General features: G+C 36.7%; 2 protein-coding genes across 2 annotated transcripts; one reads left to right on the top strand and one right to left on the bottom strand.

Annotated features, from left to right (window-relative positions):
• Window positions 1–580: 580 nt before the first annotated feature.
• LOC134746007 (basic helix-loop-helix ARNT-like protein 2) lies at window positions 581–2,473 on the bottom strand. Its single transcript, XM_063680172.1, has one exon. It carries the CDS (start codon window positions 2,201–2,203, stop codon window positions 644–646), a length of 1,560 nt encoding a protein of 519 aa, XP_063536242.1. The 5' UTR covers window positions 2,204–2,473; the 3' UTR covers window positions 581–643.
• A 3,227-nt stretch (window positions 2,474–5,700) lies between these two features.
• On the top strand, window positions 5,701–25,048 carry LOC134746046 (serine protease persephone-like). Its single transcript, XM_063680266.1, has 11 exons — window positions 5,701–5,937; window positions 6,576–6,654; window positions 8,421–8,515; window positions 12,819–12,860; window positions 12,937–12,972; window positions 13,854–13,945; window positions 14,412–14,521; window positions 15,266–15,409; window positions 16,592–16,707; window positions 20,200–20,363; window positions 21,442–25,048. The coding sequence occupies exons 1-11, from the start codon at window positions 5,874–5,876 to the stop codon at window positions 21,604–21,606; spliced, it is 1,107 nt and encodes a 368-aa protein (XP_063536336.1). The 5' UTR covers window positions 5,701–5,873; the 3' UTR covers window positions 21,607–25,048.
• Window positions 25,049–25,141: the final 93 nt, after the last annotated feature.

Below are 25,141 nucleotides of genomic sequence, written 5' to 3'. Positions count from 1 at the left end.
TTTTCCAGTTATCCGGCTCTCTTGTGTCAGCATTAATGGCGGATTAGTGAGATTGCACTGTATTATAGAATTATATAACTATAGAATTCAGACAAATTACAGGGCAATTATATATGCCAATAGGTACAACAGTAGATAGGTACATGCTCCTACAATTTGAGTGAAACCATCACTAGTCCAAATCTCACTCAATTCAGTTGCAATAACAACCTTGCTCCATACAAATAAGGTTCATTTCAATAACTCATTATTGAACGCCACACAGAATTGATTTTCTTAATATCTACTTTTTAACAACTATCCCATTTATGTATAAAATTACATGGAAAGCTTATTAATAATATCTAGTTCCAGTTACATTCAATCCTTCATAATTACTAAAAAATTTAATTTCAGGCAGTCAAAGAAAATATCGAGTTAAATAAAAATTTATAAAAAATATTAGTATGAATTTGAAAAAAACTATATTAACATTTTTTGATTGCTCTGAGATCAGTCATGTCAGAGACCAAACTTAAATAAAGAAAACTAGAGGATCAAATTGCTGCCAGGAAAGATCAATCTTTAACATTGGTCATCATCCCCACAAGGAATGTCCCTAAATAGTTAACTTACATCTGTGAATGTCTATAAACAGATCAGATTATTCCATAAGTCCACTGTGCCTTTTTAAAGCATCACTTTGGAAAGAATTCATTTTTCGTTTTCGACAGTCAAACCTCACACCTGTCTCTTCAACTATCTTTTCACTATTCTTAATGGCAGAAATAATGTTCTCCTTCGAAGGAGGCACCAACTTTAGCTCTTCTGAGCCTTCAATTGCAGAAGGTTCTACTAAGTGCATTACAATACGCTCTAGCTTTTTTGGGTGCTCCACTGGTGCATCATCACCAACTGTGACCTTTTCATTTTGCTCCTGGCTCATATCCACTATCACAGAGTACTTTCGTTTCATCTCCTCCATCATTCTACGACCATAGTCATCCCCTATTACACTGTTAACGCATACGAAGCTTTGTACTTTCTTTGTGTCCCTATCTATTTCTAAAAAACCTCTAGTTCTCATGTACATGAATTGGCCAGTGCGAGACATCAGTCTGTAATAGGACTCACCAAATTCCCGACTTTGATCATACATCTGTCGCAGAACACAAATTACCCATCTCACATCATCTTTGTGCATGAAAAAGAAGGCAGATGTGCCTGTAACTTCCTCCGTCAAGTACCCAGCCACCAGGGATATGCTCTGATCACATTGCACTATGCGCCCGTCTATCAGGTGCCTGGTCCAGTATTCTGAGTAGGCTGTGGGCAACATGATGCGAGGCGGCATGTTGTTTGTCACAATATGTACCATGCCAATAAATACAAAATCATTTCCACTCGATGAGAAAGTGCGGTTGTGCCTGACTCTTTGCCTTCTAATAATCTGCTCATCCTGGACCCCCACTGCAGTGGCTCTGTCCGCACGTCTGAGTGTACCATCTAGTCGGCACCGCTCATACCTGGGCGGATCAGACCTAGCACCAGCCCTTACTATCCGAATTGTAAAATTATGGCGTTGCTCTATGAATGAGTTGTCACAACCCTTCTGAAGTTCAGGAGGATAGATGTGCTGACGTAGAACGGCTGTATCTTCAGGATGTATATAATTGTAAATATCTTGGCCCAACAGGTCAACATGACAATAGCCTAGTTTCTCTTGTACGTTAGGTGAGACGTTAAAAATACGGCCGCGGCACGTGACTGATATCATGAAGCCGCCTAGGAGATCAAAAAATTTTAGGAAGGCGGGAGACCAAGTTTCGACATGGCCGCAGGTAATAGTGTCGCCGAACACATGCTCGTTACGCAGCTTATTGGCGGCGAGGCGCAGCACGCTCGTCTTGTCCACCTTGCGCTGCGAGTGCACGATGTCCGTCAACAAGGACGTCATCACTTGGATTTGGGAGTTGTATTGGCTCCGGCGCTGCTTCTCCGCTATGATGCGCGACTCGCGATCGCTCGCCTTAGCCGGCGGCAGGTCCGGCGAGCGCGACTCCGAGGAGGAGTCGCCGCAGCTCACGGCGTGCAAGTCGAAGGTCATCTGCGGCGGCGGCGGCACGCTCACGGCCATCCCGAATTCCGGGCTCCCGATACCTATCTGACCTGATATAGCCGCCTGCATGCCGAGTCGCGTGCCCGCTCCGTCAGACGAACTCATTGCAATAGACACTGCACTATGCACACTTGTTTATACCATATTAATGTAAGAACGCAATGTGTTATCCCGGACAATAATCACTGATTGATTATCAACATAGTATTGCTCACATCACTTTCAATCCCATGGCACAGAAACACGTTAAGTAAACCATTTTATCAACACAAAGTGGTAGTTACTAGGTATTGAATAATATGTAATAAGGCAAGCGCCCTGATTGAACGAATGACAGACAGTGCAGCCGCGGACTGGCTGGACTGACTTGAGATTATTTCATTTCATTAAAATACTATTATTTCTGTTCTACTCCTTATTTACTATCTCTTTTACTCATGAAGTTTCACAAGGACACGGCACAGATAAAGCTTCGATAGGCATAGCTGATAGATTACCTTCTGGTCTCCCAATGCGCAAAATAATTGAAATAAAGTGCAGTATACCAACATTAGGAATAGTGCCAACATAAGAGAAAAACCTTGACAACGCAGTTGATTGCCATGAATCTAGTATAACTGGATCGGTCATGAGGAGTGGGGGAAAATGACCGAACGGGATAGTCTTATGTATCTTTCAGTAGGAGTAGCAGAGAAAGCGCTATTATTGTTTGTCCTTGTCATAGTTTCACTTTTCCACCGCTGCCACAACCGAGGTTGTGGCAAACAAATAAGTACGTGACAAGTCATGTTTGTTCGTTGCTTGTTTAATTGTTGTTGTTTTGTATGAAATTGTGCTTTCTCTTATGAAATATAGTGATGGTTAGCGGTTTGAATGCTTGAACTTTAATAAAATACTGGTGAATTGTTCTGTAATCGGCTGTAATAGCCGCTCTGAGCAAAAATATGAGATCATAACCTTTCACACGTAAGTACGGTATTTTACACCTTCCTCTTAACGCAATATGTGAGAATAACATCGTAAAATTACGTTACACTCAAAGCAATGTAGAATCACACGATTTCAATAAAAATATCACAATTATTTACGCAAATTAACAAAACATTATTTGTAAAATTATCCGCCCAAATTACGTAGGTAGGTAGGAGTCGGAGGTCAGCCATTTTTAAACTTCTTCTTAATTTAGCTGCATAACAATCATGTTAGGGATACCAGATGAAAATATCATAATTTTATGGGTAATTTTGACCTCGAAGTTTTTTCGTACTTCTAATTCCAAAAAATAAATAAACAAATGTTGTAAAGATTAAATGTGGTGTACATTAATTGGTGTGATTGCGATTTGTGATTTCTTTAAATTAAAACCCATAATACATTTTATTTTACGTTTTATTTACTAAACATGTTTAGTTTTGTACCACCTGCGCGAATTATAAGAGGTATTTCATTGTTTATACGCATAAAAAGAACGACCCATTGACATTTTGTTTAACAATTTTTTAATACCGTCAAACAAGCTAACTTTGCCTCCAAGGTAATCGCCCCAACGTGATATCAAATATTGGGGTTATTTTTACCAATATGGTATCCCCACGTTTATGACGTCATCTATGTCTATCCCTTACGGGAGCACGCGTATAGCTGGTCTATGTAATGCTAGGTCTATGTTGATTGCACAGTTGTTTCGTAATAGCAAAGATAATATAATAAGATAGAGCGGTACTGTCATAGTAAATTTTGTAACCGATGTCCGATGTAAATTCACTGCCATCTATCGACATACTTTAAAACTAAAAATGAAAATTTATAAAAATACGTTAAAATGTATGTAACGTATAAATGTTTTTTTTATTTGCATTAATTATTTTTATATGATTTTGACCCATGTTTTCCTACTGATATGCGTTAAAATTATAAATAACAAACGAAACCGTCAACGCCCTCTATACGAGAGTAGGCCAAAACTAGTGGCACCCTCTGATCGAGAATCAAATTTTCGTGATTTTCGACTTTTTTCCTTAGACTGTATCCATCTATTACAGAGTTATATCTATCTTTGGTAATAGCCATAACACGCTACCGCACCGCACCGCTACCTTGGTGCGGTGCGGTAGTGTGTTTTGCTATAATGTTGGTCATCTAGCTTTGTCTCATGTTTTCGTTTAGTAGCGAAAAAAATTGTAGTCTATGGTCATGTGGATTTTGCCTATGCTTTTGCCAGTAGCAGAGATAATAAATAATCACTATGTTTTGAGACGGGACTCCCATACTAGCGAATGGAATCAGTTTTTGTGGGTCTGGTTCATTACCAACATGTACGACAAAAAACTGTCAAAGAACAATAGTACCAACATAACAGACTTAAATTGTGCTACACGCTTGCGTTTCTCATCGATATCGATAAAATAAGGAGGGTTGAAACATAGGCTATTGTCAACAAACCTCAAATCAAAATCAGGTAGTAGGATCGAGTCCACATTTAAGTGGTATGTTATATATAGGGTTCTTTGAGTGGACTAATACATGGTTGGACTTAAATGTGGACTCGACTTTTCCTTGTTGTAATAAAAATATGTAAAAGGATTTTATTGTATATAATTAATTTAAAATACATCCCGACGTTTCGACGGTCAACGGGTGACAGAGGAAAAATATATAAAATGACGATGTATAAAACTAACTTGAATGTAATTTTTCTATATATTCTTGAATATTTATTGTCTTCCTTTCCAACTTATTTGACTCCGCCGGAAGATATCGGCTTTTTTTTTTTTTTTTTTATCCTATCTGGCTTTTACTCCCCGCAATTTTGCACGGAGATATCGGCTTGTCAGTTAGGACAAAAATTTGACAGTTCCGAACAACTGACAGGCCGATATCGTCCGGCGGACTGATAGTCAGTGCGCCCCTTTAAAGTATCTAAAGCAATACTTCCGGTCTTCATCCAAGGGAAATTTCGCCATAAACTTCCTTTTTTCGCGATTTTCGCGAGTGGTTCGATTGCCACATGTTTCAATGTTTCACACTTAATAAACCCTCTATTCGGTGGCATTTTAACAAAATCTATTCACTCATTCTAATTATATTCTGATCACGTTTCACTTTTTTCGAAATGAATGAAGACTAAATAAAAAAGAAATTGCAAGCAATACACAAGCCAAACATGCGAGCCGCCAAAAAAAACCAAAGCAATGTGGCTGACAGTTGACTTGACGTGAACTTGACATATAAATAGCACTGACGTTTTATTTTGTTTGCTTGGCTATGGTTTGAGTACCAATCTCCATACAAAAGTTTTTTTGTGCCTAGTTGCGCCAGTGGCCAGTCTGCCGTCTGCCTGTCACTATATAAAATAAATGACACAAATGTCATTCAACTTTAAATTTTGTTCGAATCAGCAGGTATGAGGTAAAAATGGTAAAATAAGTATTATATCGTTTAATTTAAACCGTATTATAATATATTTAATGTAGTCTAGTATCTAAAAGTATACAAAGATAGTCGCAATCCATTAAGATTTGACTATTGTTATACGGCTTTATTATTTACTGCATTTAACCTGTCTGTTGTCTATATTACTAGAACCAGTTTACAAAGTATTTTGATATCGTTATAGGTCACATGGAATGAGGAAAATTGAAATATATTATTATTTACATTTATTTCGTGTTTTGTTGCAGATATGTGCATAGTTTATCTTTGACTGTGAATTAGTGTGTGAGTGGGATCGTATTAAAAGGATTCTTATTAGAATCACTTAGAAATCTCAATCAGGATGTTTTCGAAGAGCTGTTTCCTGGTCATCATTTTGTTAGTTCATATTATTACGGCAGGAGAAGGTAAGACAAGACTGTTTAATTTATTTTATTAAGGTTTGCAATGAAGAGTTAGCTCGGTATGGTGTTGATTTGATGATTAATTATGACTTATTTATTTAAAGCATAACAGCATAGACTACACCTTTAATTATTTGTTCAAGTCAATTTATAGTTTGTCAAGCAAATCTTGTCAGTAGAAAAAAACGGCACATTAAAAAAAAAGTGATCCCATAAGTGTTCCGTTTGACAAAGCTTTGCACGGAACACTAAAAATGTATCATGTCACTTCGCGCCTACATTATAGAAAATTTAAATAAATAGAAAATTTGAATTTCGCGCCTTTTCCTACTGACAAGATTTGCTTGACCAACTATACAATACTACTCAAAGGTTAACTGGAAGAGATCCCTCATAGGGATAAGTTCGCCTTTGTACATCTTATTATTTGTACCATGTAATTTTTAATGTGTATATTTGTACAATAAAGAGTTTACTACTACTACTACTACTACAATATAAAATTAAAAAAATAATTAGTTAAAAAAAAGAAAAATGTTACAATATAGTTATTATGCCTCAAGGCATTAAGTATGCTATTTGTACAATTTAATATCATGCAATAAAGTTTAAATAAATAAATTAAGACATTTTTATTTCAGTTGGAGACAGTTGTATTCCTGGTGAAGACGTGGAGGATGGAGTGTGTACTCTCGTCACCAATTGTAAAGCGGCCTTAAGGTCAGGGTCAGGTCAACACAAACATTAAAGATAACACTATCAAAGTAGTCATAAACACCCATATCAGTACATGTTTGTTATGTTTTTGGTGTTTGCAAGGTGAAACTGATCTGTTCTATGAAGTCTTGATCATAATTCTACAACATCATCTGACATAGAATTTTTTTTTTCCTTATGAATAACTGTGCTCTGTATTACATAGTATTTGGCTTAGAACCTTTACTTACATATTATAAAAGATCTAAGAAAAGTTTTTAAAACATGATGTCAACACTTACTTTAGGCTCCACACGGGTAATGTACGATTCCCACCAACTGGCTGGAGTCGGCCCGCACCGGAGCGCATGTTCAATGTGCCTTTACATTATGTATGGCAGAAGCGATGGAATACGAATCCGGTGGGAATCGTACTTAAGGGGATCCATTGCCCCAATGACCTTCGATTTGAATCCCTTAGTTTTCTAATGTTTTTTGTAGCTTATCATATTAACAGCAACGGATTTTAGCAATATAGTATCTCATATTTACTTCAAAGTTCACTGTTTTTGAAATATTTGGCATCAAAGTTGAACAATTTTAGGCCAAAAAACTAGTTTTCTGGCCATAACTTTTGTGTTAATTAGTTTAAAATTAAAACCTTAGACAAATTTTTAGAGACGTCTAAGACAAACCCAAATATGTAGATTTCGTATAAGTAAGATCTTTCACAGCAATCGAGATACGAAAAAAGTGTTTTTTTAGACAATATTTAAAACAATCATAACTAAATAAGTATTCATTTTTTTCACAATCCGGTAGACAAAAATGGAGATAAAAGATTGAAGAACCGATAGCCGCTTGTCTTATAATTCTATATGTAGTGCAAAAGTAGGAGATACGATTCAAAACTTGTCAAAAATCAATGAAAACCTCAGGTAGCCCCTTAAGGCAAGATATACCCAAGCTAATAATGTGTTAAACACATTGATTTTCTTTCTAGTTAGCCTTATGTGTCCATTCATTCAACATTCAATTTAATCAACAGTTCCAAAGTAGCAACAATAATGAGTGATAATGATGACACAATAATAAAAATATGTTCAATAGAAAATTTAATAAAAAACACCTCGAACCAGTTTCAGCATACCTTGCCTTAAAAAACAAATTATACAAACAAGGATATATAAGGTCATGTAATGTACTATTTAGTACATTAATAAACTAGAATTCAGGATTATATGATTTTATTACTCTTATTTTAATTAGTTATTTACTTATGAAATAAAACTATAAAAACGGATTATATCGCGTATATTGAATTTATAATACATCCCGACGTTTCGAACTCTTTACAGCGTTCGTGGTCAACGGGTGACTAAGGAAAAATTACAAAGTGCAAAAATACCCACATACTAAAATAATGAACAATCATAGACTACAAACTTTAAGGCTGGTTGTACATGCAAAATCGGTTCATAAGGCTAGTTATACACTATAATTATTTTTCAAGTAAAGATATATATATATAACTAGCCTTATGAACCGATTTTGCATGTACAACCAGCCTTAAAGTTTGTAGTCTATGATTGTTCATTATTTTAGTATGTGGGTATTTTTGCACTTTGTAATTTTCCCTCAGTCACCCGTTGACCACGAACGCTGTAAAGAGTTCGAAGCGTCGGGATGTATTATAAATTCAATATACGCGATATAATCCGTTTTTATAGTTTTATTTCATGAGTAACTATCGCGGTAACCGAAGACAATATTAGTTATTTACTTTTCAGACAAATAAAAGACAAGAACTATCACTCATTCGCAAGATGCGGCTTTGAAGGAATTACAGAAGTTATGTGTTGTCCAAGCACAAACGTGAAATTTGGTATGATTTTATTATTTAATTAACTAAAAAAATCAGAAAATCATCTTCCGATCAGACCTCATCATTCCATAGAAAATTTTGAGCCTTCCCTTATCTCCATTCCTTTTTAAGTGTTAAAATATAAATATTTTTTTTGCAAATATATGTCATGTACTTTATGTCTACTATCTACTACTTGTGATAAGTGGTTAGTAAAGAAGCTGTGCTGTGATTTATTAGCAGAAGGTAGTTGAGGTTTGGGCCTATAGTCATACTTGTTATGAACAAAATGCTGCACTTCATGATAAAAGCAAGCCGCTCTGCACAGTGATAGTAGGGACCAAACTGAGCGATTTGACCCGCAGCAGCGGCAGTTTCACCCCTTAGGAACAGAGATGGCGCCACATCTTTAAAAAATATTTCAAAAAATTCTACAAGGTAAACTAATGAACCGATTTAAATGTTTAATATCTCAAATAAAAGCTTATTATATACATTACTTTTAAAAAAATACCCCAAAAATATATACTGAATAATTTCGACAAAAAACGGCATCTTAAATTTTTATTTTTTACTCGATTGATAGTTTTTACTTGATTTCTCAAAAAAAATGTATGGAACATGAATAGTTTAATGTATGTATATATTACTGAATAAATAACAAGTGTTATAAAAAAAACCCGACACCGATATCTCTCATACTTCTCGAATTATGAAAGTTTGAATGTGAGTGTAAATTTCTTCAAGATATATTCCAAATAATTCTACAAGCTAAACTATTCGACCGATTTTAATGTTTAATATCTCAAATAAAAGCTCATTATATATACTACTTATAAAAAGATATTCAAAAAACATATACTGAATACTTTTGGCAAAAAACGGCATCTTAAGTTTTTTTTCTTACTCGATTGATAGTTTTTACTTGATTTCATAAAAAAAAATTATGGAACATGAATAGTTTAATAAATATATATATAGTACTGAGTATATAAAATTATTACAAAAAAACCCGACACCGATACCTTTCATTCTTCACGAAATATTTAAGTTCAATTATGCACGTTCTTACAAATAAATTCTTTAAAAGAAATCTTCAACCGCAGTAAGTGCACTGATTTTAATATGAAATGTGTCATATGAAAAGAAATCACCCAATTTATTTTAATAAATAAAAAAAAAAAAAAAAACTGAATAAAGTTTTTTCCTGGTGCTGAATTACAAAAAAATATAACAAATCTAAAATTAGGAATTATTTTTATTTAAAGTGACTACATTTGTAAACAAAAAACTTAAATGTCCTCTTCGGGTTCACCGGTAGATGTAAAACTGAAAAAAAAGTCGTTTTAAGAAGTACTTGTACCATTTCAATACTACAAAATCACCGATCATACATGAACTGGTTCCTGTAGATTACTGTTGGATATTTTTTGTGCCTGTAGATTTACTGTTGAATTATTTTTGTGCCTAGTTGATTACCATTAAACCTATAATTTTGCGCCAGACCTATAATCAGTGGTCAGCATGCAAAATAACTCTGGATTGAAAATTACATTAACTTACTTTTGATTTGTACAGCCACCTTTGCATGATTTACACTGGGCTGTGCATGGTAAGCTGACGCGACGATACTCACAACGCATAGTTTCGCAGCCAGATTTGCAGCCAAAATGGTCCAAGAGGCTTAATTGCGACCAAATCGCTGTAACTGCCTACCATTCCGGAGTCCAACTCTCTTTTTCCTCAGTCCATCCCCAAGAAGATGGACATGGTATGGAAACTTCTGGTTTCATAGCTTTTCCCCATATATGGCCCTCTTGGTAAGCCGCTCGAAGTGCATGTTTACAGAGAGCAGCTGGTGTAGGTGGCAGGCTTGTCACAAGCTTGTTTTTTGAAGCAAACAAAGATTTGTGAACTTCATTTACGTTTATGTGTTCCGTTTGGCCAAACAATAACACAAATCTAGGGTAACTTTATACTAAAATTAAAATATGTAGTTACACACCTGACAACTGACAAAATCAAAAACTTAAAAGTTGACATACTCCTATTTTCCCGTCTTTTTATAGTGGCCAGAGAAAGGCAGCTTGATCTGAACGAATTCTTCCAGTACGAAAACCAAATTTGTCCACCTTCGTTGTCAGTCAATGGAGGGCGTCGTTCAGGGAACAAATCTGATTTGGCCGAGAAATTAGAACCTGCCAACCCTGCCACCTACATCAGCTGCTCTCTATAAACATGCACTTCGAGCAGCTTACCAAGAGGGCCATATATGGGGAAACGCTCTGAAACCAGAAGTTTCCATACCATGTACATCTTTTTGGGGATGGACTGAGGAAAAAGAGAGTTGGACTCCGGAATGGTCGGGCAGTTACCGCGATTTGGTCTCAATTAAGCCTCTTGGACCATTGTGGCTGCAAATCTGGCTGCGAAACTATGCATTGTGGGTGTCGTCGCGTCAGCTGGCCATGCACAGCCCAGTGTAAATCATGCAAATGTGGCTGTACAAATCAAAAGTAAGTTAATGTAATTTTCAATCCAGGGTTATTTTGCATGCTGACCACTAATTATAGGTCTGGCACAAAATTATAGGTTTAATGGTTATCAACTAGGCACAAAAATAATTCAACAGTAATCTACAGCAACCAGTTCATGTATGATCAGTGATTTTGTAGTATTGGAATGGTACGAGTACTTCAAAACGACTTTTCTTTTTCAGTTTTACATCTACCGGTGAACCATATAATTTGACTTAGAACGTAGTGATTATATGCTCTTTGACATCACCTAATAATAATTAGTTGCCCGTTTATTTTTGTATTTAATACACTGACAATTATCTGATTAAATTCGGCTTATATGTATAAAAACTACTAAATTGACAAATTGACCTACTTTTATATTATACACTTAGATTTATGATTAGATCCTAAGTATGCATGTAATATTGCTATGCCCCAACGGGGTCCATGTGGAACTACCAAGAATTTGTAATACCTATAAAACCATGGTTGCAATAAATAAATATGAACCCGAAGAGGACATTTAAGTTTTTTGTTTACAAATATGTAGTCACTTTAAATAAAAAAAATTCCTAATTTTAGATTTGTTATATTTTTTTTGTAATTCACCACCAGGAAAAAACTTTATTCAGTTTTTATTTATAAATTTTTTATTTATTAAAATAAATTGGGTGATTTCTTTCCATATGACACATTTCATATTAAAATCAGTGCACTTACTGCGGTTGAAGATTTATTTTAAAGGATTTATTTGTAAGAACGTGCATAATTGAACTTAAATATTTCGTGAAGAATGAAAGGTATCGGTGTCGGGTTTTTTGTAATACTTTTATATACTCAGTACTATATATATATATTTATTAAACTATCATGTTCCATAATATTTTTTTTAAGAAATCAAGTAAAAACTATCAATCGAGTAAGAAAAAAAAACTTAAGATGCCGTTTTTTGCCAAAAGGGTTCAGTATATGTTTTATGAGTATTTTTTTATAAGTAATGTATATAATGAGCTTTTATTTGAGATATTAAACATTGAAATCGGTCAAATAGTTAAGCTTGTAGAATTTTTTGAAATATATTTTGAAGAAATTTACACTCACATTCAAACTTTTATATTTCGTGAAGTATGCGAGGTATCGGTGTCGGGTTTTTTTTATTATACTTGTTATTTATTCAGTAATATATACATGCATTAAGCTATTCATGTTCCATACATTTTTTTTGAGAAACCAAGTAAAAACTATCAATCGAGTAAAAAAAAAAAACTTCAGATGCCGTTTTTTGTCGAAAGTAATCAGTATATATTTTTTGAGTATTTTTTTAAAAGTAATGTATATAATGAGCTTTCATTTGAGATATTAACCATTTAAATCGGTTCATTGGTTTAGCTTGTAGAATTTTTTGAAATATTTTTTAAAGAAGTGGCGCCATCTCTGTTCCTAAGGGGTGAAACTTGCGCTGCTGCGGGTCAAATCACTCAGTTTGGTCCCTACTAGCACTGTGCAAAGCGGCTTGCTTTTATCATGAAGTGCAGCATCCGGGCAAAAAATGGCCATAACAAGTATGACTACTAAGAGTAGTTTATATATTTATCTATTATACTTAACAAAGAATTTCATAAACCAAATAAAAATACAAATCGGCTCCATTTAGCCGAGCCTTCAAACTAGGACTGGTCCGTAGCTGACCATAATAACTTCTAACTTTGCTTAATTTTGCTTAAGTAAGTACTTAAGTTATATATGACAGCTCATGATGACAGAATACTATTAATATCAGAATGTTTTTATTGATGTTACAGGTGAGACGACAGAATCAACCCGTAGAGTTGACGATAATAATGGTAAACAGTATTTAAATACCATTTATGGTATAGTATGGTGAAACATGAAATATTAACTTCTTATTTCAATTTGTAGGTAACACGCGTCTAACCAAAAGAATTGCGGATGTAGGTAAGAAAGAAGCTAAGCTAAGCTTTGACTCATCCTGAGTGAAAATTAGGGTGCAAGCTCAGAGGGGAATTTCTATGGCTCTGTCTGATCCGAGAGAACTATTTGTATGAATCAATCAATCCATAATTTATTTGCAAAAAAAGGGAAAAAAATCACATTAAACCGGCTCCTATTGACTGACTTATTATTCGACATGTACCTACTAATATAATTAATTGTCTCTTGTCAAGTTTCGTGATGTGGCATTAATTAAGATATAACCCAATTCAATAAACTTTCCGTTTAGTAGTTTTTTTTTATTTTTTATTATAAACTGATCGGCGATTGGCCCTAGTCACACCTGATGGAAAGTGAAGTTATTCACTTGTTTAATAATCTTCCTTGAACTCTATTGCCTAAGTAATAAGGATGCGTCTGTAACTAAAGCAAATAATTTAGTTAAAGGTATATTTAATTATGTAGATGATATCTAGAAGAGATCGATTTTAAGCGATAAGACCGCTTTGTGTTACCTCTTAGTACCTTTAAGATATTGTAATTTGTGCTGTCTGTAACATTTAAGGTGTGCAATAATAGTACATTACGATACAACTGCAAAAAATAGGAAATTCGCAACGAGTGGCGATAAATTACAACACGACCGAAGGGAGTGATTAAAATCGATACGAGTTGCGCATTACCTATTCACACATGTATCGTACAATTCGTACGTTTTGCATAACAGTAGGTACATATGGCCCTTTAAATTTTCGACATAATTACGTAATGTGCTAATTATCGCACTAGTGCGGTAAAGTAGCACCATATGTACCGTAAAGAGTAATTACCTACGCGATTTATGTCATGTTATTAACATGTGTTAATTACGTTATTTTTAACAGAATGCCAGAAGATCATCGCGTCTAGTAAACCACCGTTGGACCTGCACATTATCGGCGGCGAGCAGGCTTCACTCGGGGAATTCCCGCATATGGTAATAATTATTTACAATGCATTGATGTGTTGCGGGCTAGAAAAACCCGGATAGCCGCGTCTCGTTGTGAAATAACCTATTAGAATTCATTTAAATCCCATAAATTGGCTGGAACCATCGAAGGAAAACAAATATGGCTCAAATATTTACTATTTTCCTACTGCTGTACCTATTGAAAGAAATCCAGTTTAAATGCTCTTCAGCATTTCGGTTATTAAATGTGTGGTTAAGTATCTATCGTAATTTAACGACATCAAAGGCTTAGGTGTTAATTTAACCCCCTAGTGCATGTCATAAAAAATATTTGTTTTAATTAGAATTTTAATATCTGTCAATAGAGTTGAATATTATAACTGCCATATATGACTTTGTATGCACTAGAGATTTAAAATATGTAAGTGTAAAAATGTTGACTTGATTTAGAAACAGGTTGTTGATTGCCTAATTGATTGCATATCTATTACAGGTGGCCTTAGGATTCGATGGTCAATTCGGCTACCGATTCGACTGTGGCGGCTCTCTCATCTCCAACCGCTTCGTACTGACAGCTGCACACTGCGTGGACACGCCCGACAGGTAGCTTAATAATCTTAGCCCTCGGGTTATAGGCAGGCTCATCTCTATCACTACATAAATACTTACAGCTATGTAAAATAGCTTTAAAAGGGTCAGTTCGACTGAAGGCTCTCATAACCAACCGCTACGTACAGTAAGCTGCAGAGATAATTGATAAGTTTCTGTGCAGGGGAGCGGAGGATCAGTTATGTCTGCAGCTTACTGTACTTACGGCTACACACTGCATGGACACGCCTGACAGGTAGCTTTATAATTGTTCGTAACTTACTGTCGGAGGTTTAACTTTCGGAGCAGTTATTTCTGAAAATATTTACATTATCAAAAATCGTTTGGCCACTTTTCTGTGATGTTTATAAATCAAAATCGTTTGTATGGTCCGACACGAAATTATAGAAATTACAAAGTGGCAATACTGTAGTGTCGCCCCGTTTTCTTAGATTGATTTGAAAGGGACGACACTACAGTATTGCCACTTTTTAATTTCTACAATATCTTGTCGGACTGTAGACCCCTTATGGATAATACAATAAACCCAATAAAGGAATCACATGGCTATTGATATTGCAGCATAGTTAATACTTACACTTGACATATACCCGTAACTAATTTTTTGCTATTCCTTTATTCGTTATATTAATTATGAATTCGACTTTAGGTCTCTTGCTCTCCACCCGGACTAAGTCTAGCAGTGAACTTCCTTTGGCTAATCTAATATAATAATGATATGCATTTATCTGTTTCCAGGGTAGAACCGTCCGTGGTACGCATGGGAGTCACAATGCTTGGAGACGCGCAGTTTAACTCCGAAACCGACGTGCCTGTCGAGAGGATATACAAGCATCCTAACTACACGCGCAGCCTCAAGTACGACGATCTGGCGCTTTTGAAGTGAGTGTTTCAACCTTAAGACCTTCATCATGCTCTAAATTAGAGTCTAAAACATTTAAAAATAAAGAATTAAAATGTTTTCATACGCGGCAAAAAACATAACGTCTCTTCAAAAAAAAAAAGATACTAAACCAAGCAGCCAATAATATTTTTCTGCGGAAGAGGTTAGAAAATCACGCGAGCGGGATCACTAGATCAGGCTCTGGCACTGTTTTGGAGACTCCACTCTTTAGAGACAATTGCATGGGTGTCTTGGAACCCTAAGGAGCTGGAGATCGAGACTGACTTTTTCTATTCTCCTAAGGCCCGCGGTCTTGCCCTTAATACAAATTACTTCAATGTAATTTAGATAATTTTCAATTGAAACAGATTTGCATTCTTCTTTTTCTTTTGATTTCCAAACAAGAGATATTCAGCCATATTTCATACTCAATTGATTTCAAATTCAACTGCCAATAGGGTAGCTGACATTTTTTATTATGGTATCAGTCGATCAGGTTTGTTTTGAGGATCAAATGTCTGCATGGGACCCATTGTCTTAAAGCAATACAAAAGTCCCAAATGATAGTCAAAGTCTGGCACCCGCACTTTACTGAACAAACGCTCTAACAAAATGGCAACACATCATGACGTCACTGTGTATCACTTTGCTTAGAAGTATTCGTTTCGTTTCGATGTATGGAAAACAAGGAAATTGCGATTTTGTCGGTGAAATGTTACGTTTATGTATATTGTTGCAATACAATTTTTTTTTATATAAAATGTAAGGAATCGATTGGTACTGTTATTTTTTCCTATTTGAAAGTTTAAAAAAAAGTACTTTTTCGAAACATAGGTCTTGTATTTTTTATTATTCCCATATATTTTTTAAGTTGCCAATTTATTGTGATAAATTGTTCATTTTTTATCTATTTAACTAGATTTAGTTATAAAATTCAACATGTGTCAACTACCCTATTTTTCATGTGTTGGCCTTAGAAGGCTTTCTATAACCCTAGCTAACACTGACCAATTTGGACCTGTAAAGCCATGGTTCAAGAACCTGAATGCGATTTTCGATATATTGCGGTATTTGGCGAATCGAATGTACCGAATATTGGATTTCTTGAACCGTCTAAATGGGGCTTATGTATCTACTCGTATAAGTCCAAAATGGTCATAAAAAGTGAAACATTTTTCTAGGCTAGAGAAAGCGGTGCAGTTCGATACCACGCTCAACGCGGCGTGTCTCTACACAAAAGACACAGATCCTACCACCGCGCTTACCATCACGGGGTGGGGCACTACCAGCACTACAAGTTAGTAACAAATATTACCTAATCCACAGAATAAATAATAGTACTAGGTACAGAAGTTTCACTCTCTAACAAAACGCGTATATTACGACAGATATGGCCGCTAGATGGCGCAAGCGCGAGCACGCGTCCGTTCCTTAGCGGTGCGCGGCAAACGGCAATTACTAGACCTAGCTAGCTGGCTAGACCCCAAAATTGGGGTGGGCCGCCGCATGTACTTGTAGCGTGCCTAATCCTAACTCCTCTCACAAATCCATTTATCCACTTCATTCTTTCTCCTTTAACGGTCAAGATTTAAAAAATATACATGATTAAGCTTCATCGCCTCGTTAGTCCTTAAAATTCTGCAAAAAAAAGATGATGAAAAAAGAGATCACAACGACGGGACTTAAGGTGGTTCGACTAGGTTACCCAAAGCTTAAACCCCGCTAGATGGCGTCACTTTCGCAAATTTTCAGGTTTTATTTTTTTGTGGAATAGTGTTGGTATCTGTATACTTAAAAGTATGTTTAGCGCACTCTTTACATAAATATTGAACTATTATAATAAACATTGAATACTTCATTAGTGTAAAAAACACTTTTAAAGTCGACAGAGTGTTTCTGTCATGCTATTTCCTACTATTACTCACACATGCAAACAGTGTTTCCGTGATTGCTTGTAGTAGACAATTTCATGCAGTGTAAGTATGCTGCAATGGCGTTGCGGTATGTTCGTGGAAATACGTGCAAGAGGATTCGGGTTCGAGACTGGTACGTCAGGGGTACTTTTTTTTGTCCTTTTTGTGTTATCTTATGTTTCTTATACCTTTTATTCTTCGAATTCTTGTCCGATTCCGATATAACCGAAATATATTTCAGTGATATCGGAAACGGCTCTAACGATTTCGATGAAATTTGCTGTAAGGGGTTCGATCTAGCTAGGTCTTATCTCTGGGAAAACGAGCATTTTTGAGTTTTTACTTATGTTTTCTTTTTCTCCCAGATATTCATTATTATTAATAAATTAGTTTATAACATTTTATAAAAATATGTGACGTTTTGAACTAAAAGGTACCACATTGTCGGTTGTCGATTAGGTTGATTTCATTTTGAAGCTTTATGGAAATATGACAACAATAAGTAGGTACCCGTTTGGTTGAAAACGCCACATATATTGAAAACCTGACTTTCACAAATCTCACCTCTTTGGGTTCTTCCAACTCAGAAAGGATGGAGAATACTGACGATTCTTAGTAGCACTAGCCCAAGGAAGTCCAGGTTTGTAAGTGTCAGGTATCAGTTTTTTTTAAAGCGCTAAATATAGTTCTACAAGTAAAGCAATCCCTTACTGCCCAGCCTCTATAGTATTTTTCAAACTGGAAGGGTACGATGATAGATTTCATCTCCATACAATTTATAACCAAATAATGCCAAATGTTGCAAAATTATATTGAATTGAGATCTATCATCGTACCCTTGCAGTTTGAAATAGTTATTTACGATACAAGTGCGGAAAAGAGAAAATTCGAAACGAGTGGCGACAGATTAAAACACGACCGCAGAGTGTTTTAAATCGACACGAGTTGCGAATAACCTATTCGCACGTGTATCGTACAACGTTTTGCAGTACATATGGCCCTTTAAACTTTCGACATATGCATGAAAAGTGCTCTTTACGCACTAGGGCGAGAAAGTTGCACCATATGTACTGTAAAATACTTTTTAGTACATATGGTGCTACATATACGTTACCGCCCTAGTGCGGTAATTAGTACAATACGTGCATATGTCGAAAATGTAAAGGGCCATAATTATGTACTGTAAAACGTTGTACAATACACGTGCGAAAAGGTAATTCGCAACTCGTGTCGATTAAAACACTTCCTTCGGTCGTGTTTCAATTTATCGCCACTCGTTGCCAATTTCCTACTTTTCGTACTTGTATCGTAATGTACTAATAATAAAGTAGTAATTGTAAAATAAAATTAAAACTTTTTTTATATATTTTTTTGGATTCAAGTAGGTACAGTGAGTAACAACATTGCATGGCCTTCTAATTATAACTATTATAGAAAACGGGATATTTATCATGTTTATTTATATTATTTATTTCTCGATATTTTGGCCGGTCTTGCAAGACCAGTCGTTGTGGAGATCCCTGGGGAGGCCTATGTCCAGCAGTGGATGTCTTGTTGGTGTAGATGGATTCACACAACAAATGAAATAACATTTTTTCATATTTGTTATCCGTAGTTGTCCCTGTACCTGAAAGAAAAATAATATCATGATAGCACAAAATCTCTAATGTTATAGGAAGAAAGATGAAGCAACAATATGGATTCTAATAAAGTTATCATTTACTTACCTAGTAATAATTGTGTTTTTCATTCATAGACAAAATTCCATAATTTTCATCCCCAGGAAATGTTTTATTTTACTTTATTGCAGTGAGGATGTCCTGATTTTTTCTGGCTAATGAAGGAAAACATTTTATTTCCAAGAATGCCTCTTCATTTTGCTCAATACCTAAAAAAACCTAGAGTTAGTGACACATTGACTATTCGGCAACCAAAACAGTAATAATTACATTCTATAGGTATTGTTCACTGCTTATATCTTACGGAATCTATTATATTACGGAAGAAGTGAGAATTATTTTCTGAAAAGATCGGCACGAGAAAATTACAATGTACAATGAAGGAATGAAACTGTACCTACCTTACGAAACTTCACCATCATGAATTCCGCTTCAATTGAGTCTGAATTTTTCTGGATTTTCGCGGACCAGAACACCGATGATTTTTGTAACTTGATTTAGACGTTGCTACATATATTATTATACTCTTTGCGTTGCTATCATTTTCAATTTATACAAACAAATTGATGTCACAATAAACATGACCCTATGTGTCAGTGTCAACACTGTCAAATAAAAATGCACTAAACATGACGGCACTGCAAATCCTGCCAGGTCGGCCAGGCAACGTCGCCAACGTCATAGAGTGGCAACGCCGCACGCAACGTATTTGTACACGACATTTGTGACACACACATACGTAAAATTGATGAAAAAATTACGTTGATTTATGTATGATTTCTGTATGAAACAAAGTTTTTCTATTAATTTAGCGCAAACGAATATTCGAAAGTAGATAAATGAGCAAATATTTGTGTAGTAATAGTGTGTAGTGCCTTAATTAAAGCAGATTGAATTTTGTATGAAAATCGAACCACCTTAATCGCGTAAAATAAGTTTTAAATTTACCTCCGACGTTTCGAGGACGGCGTTGTCCCCGTGGTCGCGGAGAAGACTGGCTAAAGTTGACATAGACATCTTCTAGTCCCGTCGTTGTGAATAATAATGAGTAAAAATCGTGAAAGTTTAAAAAAGATGATGTTATTGAGTGGTCATTTTAGCCATATAATATATATTACGAGTAAGTGTGCCCCTATAAAGGACTAGCTCAACTTGACAAAAATTTCAATCAAATAATTTTTCTTTATATTTGTGCAGAGGACGCTCGCAGTAATATGCTGTTAAAGGCGAACGTGACCATAGTCTCGCGATCTACATGCAGCCAATCCTACACTTCTACCAAATGGCGCAAGTTGCCTAACGGTATCTCGGACACGCAGGTCTGCGCTGGCGACCCCGACGGCCTGCGGGACACTTGTCAGGTATGTATGTGACACCGTAACATCCTGCACCCGTAAGTTCATGATGTAAGGCCAGGATTACACTTGTAAGTTTTACTTACGTAAGTAGGGACACAGCTATACTACAGAATGAGATATGAATAACGTCATCTCATTCTAGCAAGTAAAACTTACAAGTGTAGTCCTGGCCTAACGTAAGTTAGGTTAGGTTAGTCATCCATTAATTACGTCACACGAATTTTGAGGTTTTTTGACCCCTCCCCCCTCCTCGGCGTCGTTAAAAGGAATTAGTTAATGTGACGTCATAAAGTTTGCGATATCCCCCTCCCCCTTGTCACATTTTCTTAAACAACCCCCCCAACGTGTGATGTAATTAGTGGATGACCTTATATGTAAACTGATGAGTGTTTACAATTTTACGGTGACACGGTGGCTAAGAAATAAGTGCATTTTGTTGCCAGGGAGGTTTTGGGATTATACTGAGCAACATTTACTATAGGACCAACCCCGAAATCGCAAAAAAAATTTTGGCTGTTTCATACATTTTGGTTGGTTAATTTTCTATGGGAGGGTACACTTTTTTCGCGATTTCGTGGTTGGTCGGTGGTCCCATAGTAAAAGTTGCTCAGTATAATCCTGAAACCTCCCTGGCAACGGGAATGCACTTATTTTTTAGCCACCCTGTATACAAATTAGTACTGTGACAGTAGACAAGTGAAATATGCAGCGAGTCCTACATCCATCCAAGTCATTGTTTCTTTTGTGTGAGCGGTCGGCCATTGTGTCTGAGCGCGTGCCAAAGCAACAATGTCGTTTAAAAAGCGGCTATATCGTGGTGGTTTTAAGATTCAAATCTAAGTACATGTAACAACATGTTTTGGTAATGTAGGACCATCGATATTACATTACATAGATTTGAACCTTAAAACCACCACGATACAGCCGCTATTTAAACGACATTGTTGCTTTGGCACGCGCTCAGACACATTGGCCGACCGCTCCCACAAATGAAACAATGGCTTTTATTTAGCAGATAAGGGTCTTAGGCGTAAAAATCATTTGAGAAAATTCATACCATAACCAGTGGTTTTTTGTGCAGGGAGACTCGGGCGGCCCCCTCCAGAGCTTGTCGGAGCCGGACGGGCAGACCCGCCTCGTGGGCGTCACGTCGTTCGGGCGCGGCTGCGGCTCGGCCGTGCCCGGCGTCTACACGCGCCTCAGCCACTACCTCGCCTGGATCGAGAGCGTCGCGTGGCCGAGATAACTCTCCCGGTACCACGGGAGTTATATGGAACCCGGATAGTACTGTTACTTTTTTCGCTAGTCGAAATTGACCCTTATTCCCGAGCGAGACAGATAATCTAGGAAACTAGAAATACTCAAACCGGAGGACTGTATCACATTTGCTCTAGTTACAGTATTGTCATAAATTGATATATTGAGTTATTGTAATTGTTTGTCATTGCTTCCTTAATCAAAATGAGACGCGGTCCTCTATTTTGACCTCTCTATCGATCATATTTTTGTCGAGGTACTCAGTCCGGATTCTGTACATAGATCCTTGTCAGATAGTCGTTACAGTTAACGATCTAAGGGTCGATTGCTCCAAACCATCTATCACCGTTAATATAAAGAATTTGCTAAATTTTATAGTATGGAAAGTTTCATAGTTCACTGCCGAGCAAAGAGGATATAATAAGATAGAGCGGTACTGTCATCCCAGGTGGCAAAGTGACGTCAGCGACGTCATAATGACGTAATAATGACGTCATTATGAAGTCACAATGACGTCGCTGACGTCATAATAACGTATAAATGCTACCTGGGATAGTAGATTTTGTAACCACAGTAAATTCACTGCCATCTATCGACACACCTTAAAACTAAAAATGAAGATTTATAAAAATACGATAAAATGTATTTAAATATGGATAAATGATTTTTTTTATTTGCATTAATTATTTTTATGATTTAGACCCATGTTCTTTCACTGATATGCGTTTAAATTGTTAAATAACAAACGAAACCGTCAACGCCATCTATACGACAGTAGGCCAAAGCTAGTAGCGCTCTCTGATCGAGAATCAAATTTTCTTGATTTTCGAGGCACGTATTTTCCTTAGACTGTATCCATCTATTACGGAGTTATATCTATCTTTGCTGCCGAGTGACGTTGATAGTGGTTGATGCAACTGTTCCTAAAGCCCCCTCCACACTCTTGCGCGAATCGCGACGCGAAGCCGCGAACGCGAGTGTGGCGACGATTTCGCAGATCTGCGAACTCAACTCTACACTCGCGTTCGCGGCTTCCCGCCGCGATTCGCGCACGAGTGTGGAGGGGGCTTAATAGCGATGAGTCTAGACCATCACCTTGAGAGACTCGCTAGGCTGCATTAAGGGTCAAAAGCAGAGGACGGTTATGGATACGGCGGGTAGTCCGGCGGTTCCTCTCTGCGGCCCTAACCACTGGCAGCTTGGGCCCTGCTTTAGGTTTTATATGTATTTAGTAAAAAAAAATGTATGTTACTTTGTAGGGTTTAGGGTTGATCACTCAAACGCCACTGTCAACAATACTTTTTATTGACTTAAGTACATATAGATGCATACAATTACGGGTTCATACAAAACAGGTTTACTTCCTAACTAAATTAAAACGTGAAGTAGACGGCAAGGTTGAGCACGCCTACTTCCGTTGCAAAGAGCCAAGGGACAGTCGGGAACCTATCGCCAAGGCACTAGCTAAATCCTAGGGAGGTCAGGGAGAAGACTGCAAGTGGCTATCGAACTCCCGTCCCACTGAGACTAGCCAAAGGACAGAGGGTGTACCTATCGCTAAGGCAGTCGCTAGCTGAATCAATCTGATGCGGCGCGGACGCGGCTTTTATTCGGTCCGGTCGGCGATCGTCGTGCGCGCTCGGTGCTCCTCGGTGGCTGGCCGGTGTGATGCAGTACCGTGCGAGCGAGAAAGTATTCGAGCCCGCGCGCCGTGAGAATTTGTATTGTTACAACTTTTATATTATAAAAATCCTAATCGAACTAATAAAGAACTGCAAAAAAGTGCAGGCTTACTGTGATTCTTCGTCATCCACTTGCTAACTTTATAGTAAAGCTGTCTTCACAGTGTGCGAGCGGAACATCGCTGTATACGTAAACAGTGCTGTCTCGCTCTCACACCGTGGCGTGCGGATCCGCATGTGTGATAACCTCGTAATGGTGTTGTACCTAGTTGTAACTGCTTACTTTAAGTTGGTTGGAGGAGTAGCTCCACCCAGGTGCCGCTCTAGGCCACTCTGCCCGCCTCTCCATAGATAATCTATCTTCAGAGGGCCACCGCAAACCACGTTCGACGTGTTGCCTCCCTGTCACACTTACGTACGAATTTACAAGTGCGACAGAGAGCCAACACGTCGAACGTGGTTCGCGGTAGGCCCTCTGAGCTCATCTCTGCTGTTTACTTGAAACTACTATCAGTACTATTTAATGCCTCCACCCCCCTTACAGTACCTGCTCTTAGCAGACAAACAACTGCTAAAAGGCAGTAATTGCATTTTGACAGACAGTGGGACCATATTATATACTACCTTCCACAATTTGAACTTAGGGGTTTAAATTAAGGAACATTGGGGTAACTTCGAAAACGAGGTAAATTTGAAATAATATCTTACCAGAAGCCTTTCATACTTTGTCAATACTTACGTTACCGCAACACTTACGTAGTTATAGTAGAAAACGCTTCTACTTTAGTAGATATTTATAATTATATTTTATAGACTTGTTTTAAACATAAAAAAATTAAATGTTATTTATTTAGGTATCAACCCATTACATTAAATTTATACATGCTAATCTATATTTTATAGTGACGTCCGGTCTGGCCTAGTGGGTAGTGACCCTGCCTGTGATGCCTATAGTCATGGGTTCAAATCCCGGTAAGGGCATTTATTTGAGTGATGAACACAAATATTTGTTCCTGAGATGACTCACCCATGAGGGTGTTTTCTATGTATATAATATAAGTATGTATGTATATCGTCGCCTAGCACCCATAATACAAGCTTTGCTTAGTTTGGGGCTAGGTTGATTTGTGTAAGATGTCCCCTAATATTTATTTATTTATTTGTTTGTTATTTTCAATATTAAGTACCCCGTTTTCGAGGTTAACCCAATTCTTTTATTTAATGAAACCCTTGTGCCCATTAAGGGATTTTAAGTGAAATAGACAATGTTTACGTTGTTTACCGTTGTTATAATTAATGTACGTTGTTTATTTATATGTCATGCAAGAATTTAATTTCACGTGTGTTTAATTATAAGTCTTAAATGTAATTTAATAAGATCTGATCATGCATATCAAAATTATACTCAAACATCATACCTAGTTGATAATTATTCATTGTATTTTTTAAGATCTGACGAAATGCCATGCATGCCCTTATCTACTCCTAAAGCCCCCTCCACACTCGTGCGCGAATCGCGGCGCGAAGCCGCGTAGTCTGGAGCGTGCTTTAGCTTTTGTGATTTAAATACCTACTTATTTTAGTAACCTTTAAATGTTTTGTAAACTTTGCCATAATTTGCATTGCATTGTATAGAATAAGACCTTAGTTATGATCAATATCCTAAAAAAGGCAACATTCGTAGCTAAATTGGGATATGTCAGGGTCTGACCGGGTAAAGATGGATGTAATTAAAATATTTTAATTTTACTAGATTTTATTATTTTAAACTAAAATTCTTAAGCCCGCTCCACCACACCACACCATACCATTTCAATAACCGCTGTAGGCCCGCCCAGAAGG

The sequence above is a fragment of the Cydia strobilella genome, chromosome 12, assembly GCF_947568885.1.
Source record: "Cydia strobilella chromosome 12, ilCydStro3.1, whole genome shotgun sequence".
In the NCBI taxonomy this organism is placed as follows: Eukaryota; Metazoa; Arthropoda; class Insecta; order Lepidoptera; family Tortricidae; genus Cydia; species Cydia strobilella.
This window is presented reverse-complemented; position numbering and strand designations above follow the sequence as displayed.

What these genes read in the sequence shown, in the direction of transcription:
- LOC134746007 (XM_063680172.1), bottom strand. Translation starts at nt 2,203, where the DNA reads ATGAGTTCGTCTGACGGAGCGGGCACGCGACTCGGCATGCAGGCGGCT.
- LOC134746046 (XM_063680266.1), top strand. Translation starts at nt 5,874, where the DNA reads ATGTTTTCGAAGAGCTGTTTCCTGGTCATCATTTTGTTAGTTCATATT. An exon ending in TATTATTACGGCAGGAGAAG is followed by an intron (nt 5,938 to 6,575) that starts GTAAGACAAGAC and finishes TTTTTATTTCAG; the next exon opens with TTGGAGACAGTTGTATTCCT. An exon ending in CAAAAGAATTGCGGATGTAG is followed by an intron (nt 12,973 to 13,853) that starts GTAAGAAAGAAG and finishes TATTTTTAACAG; the next exon opens with AATGCCAGAAGATCATCGCG.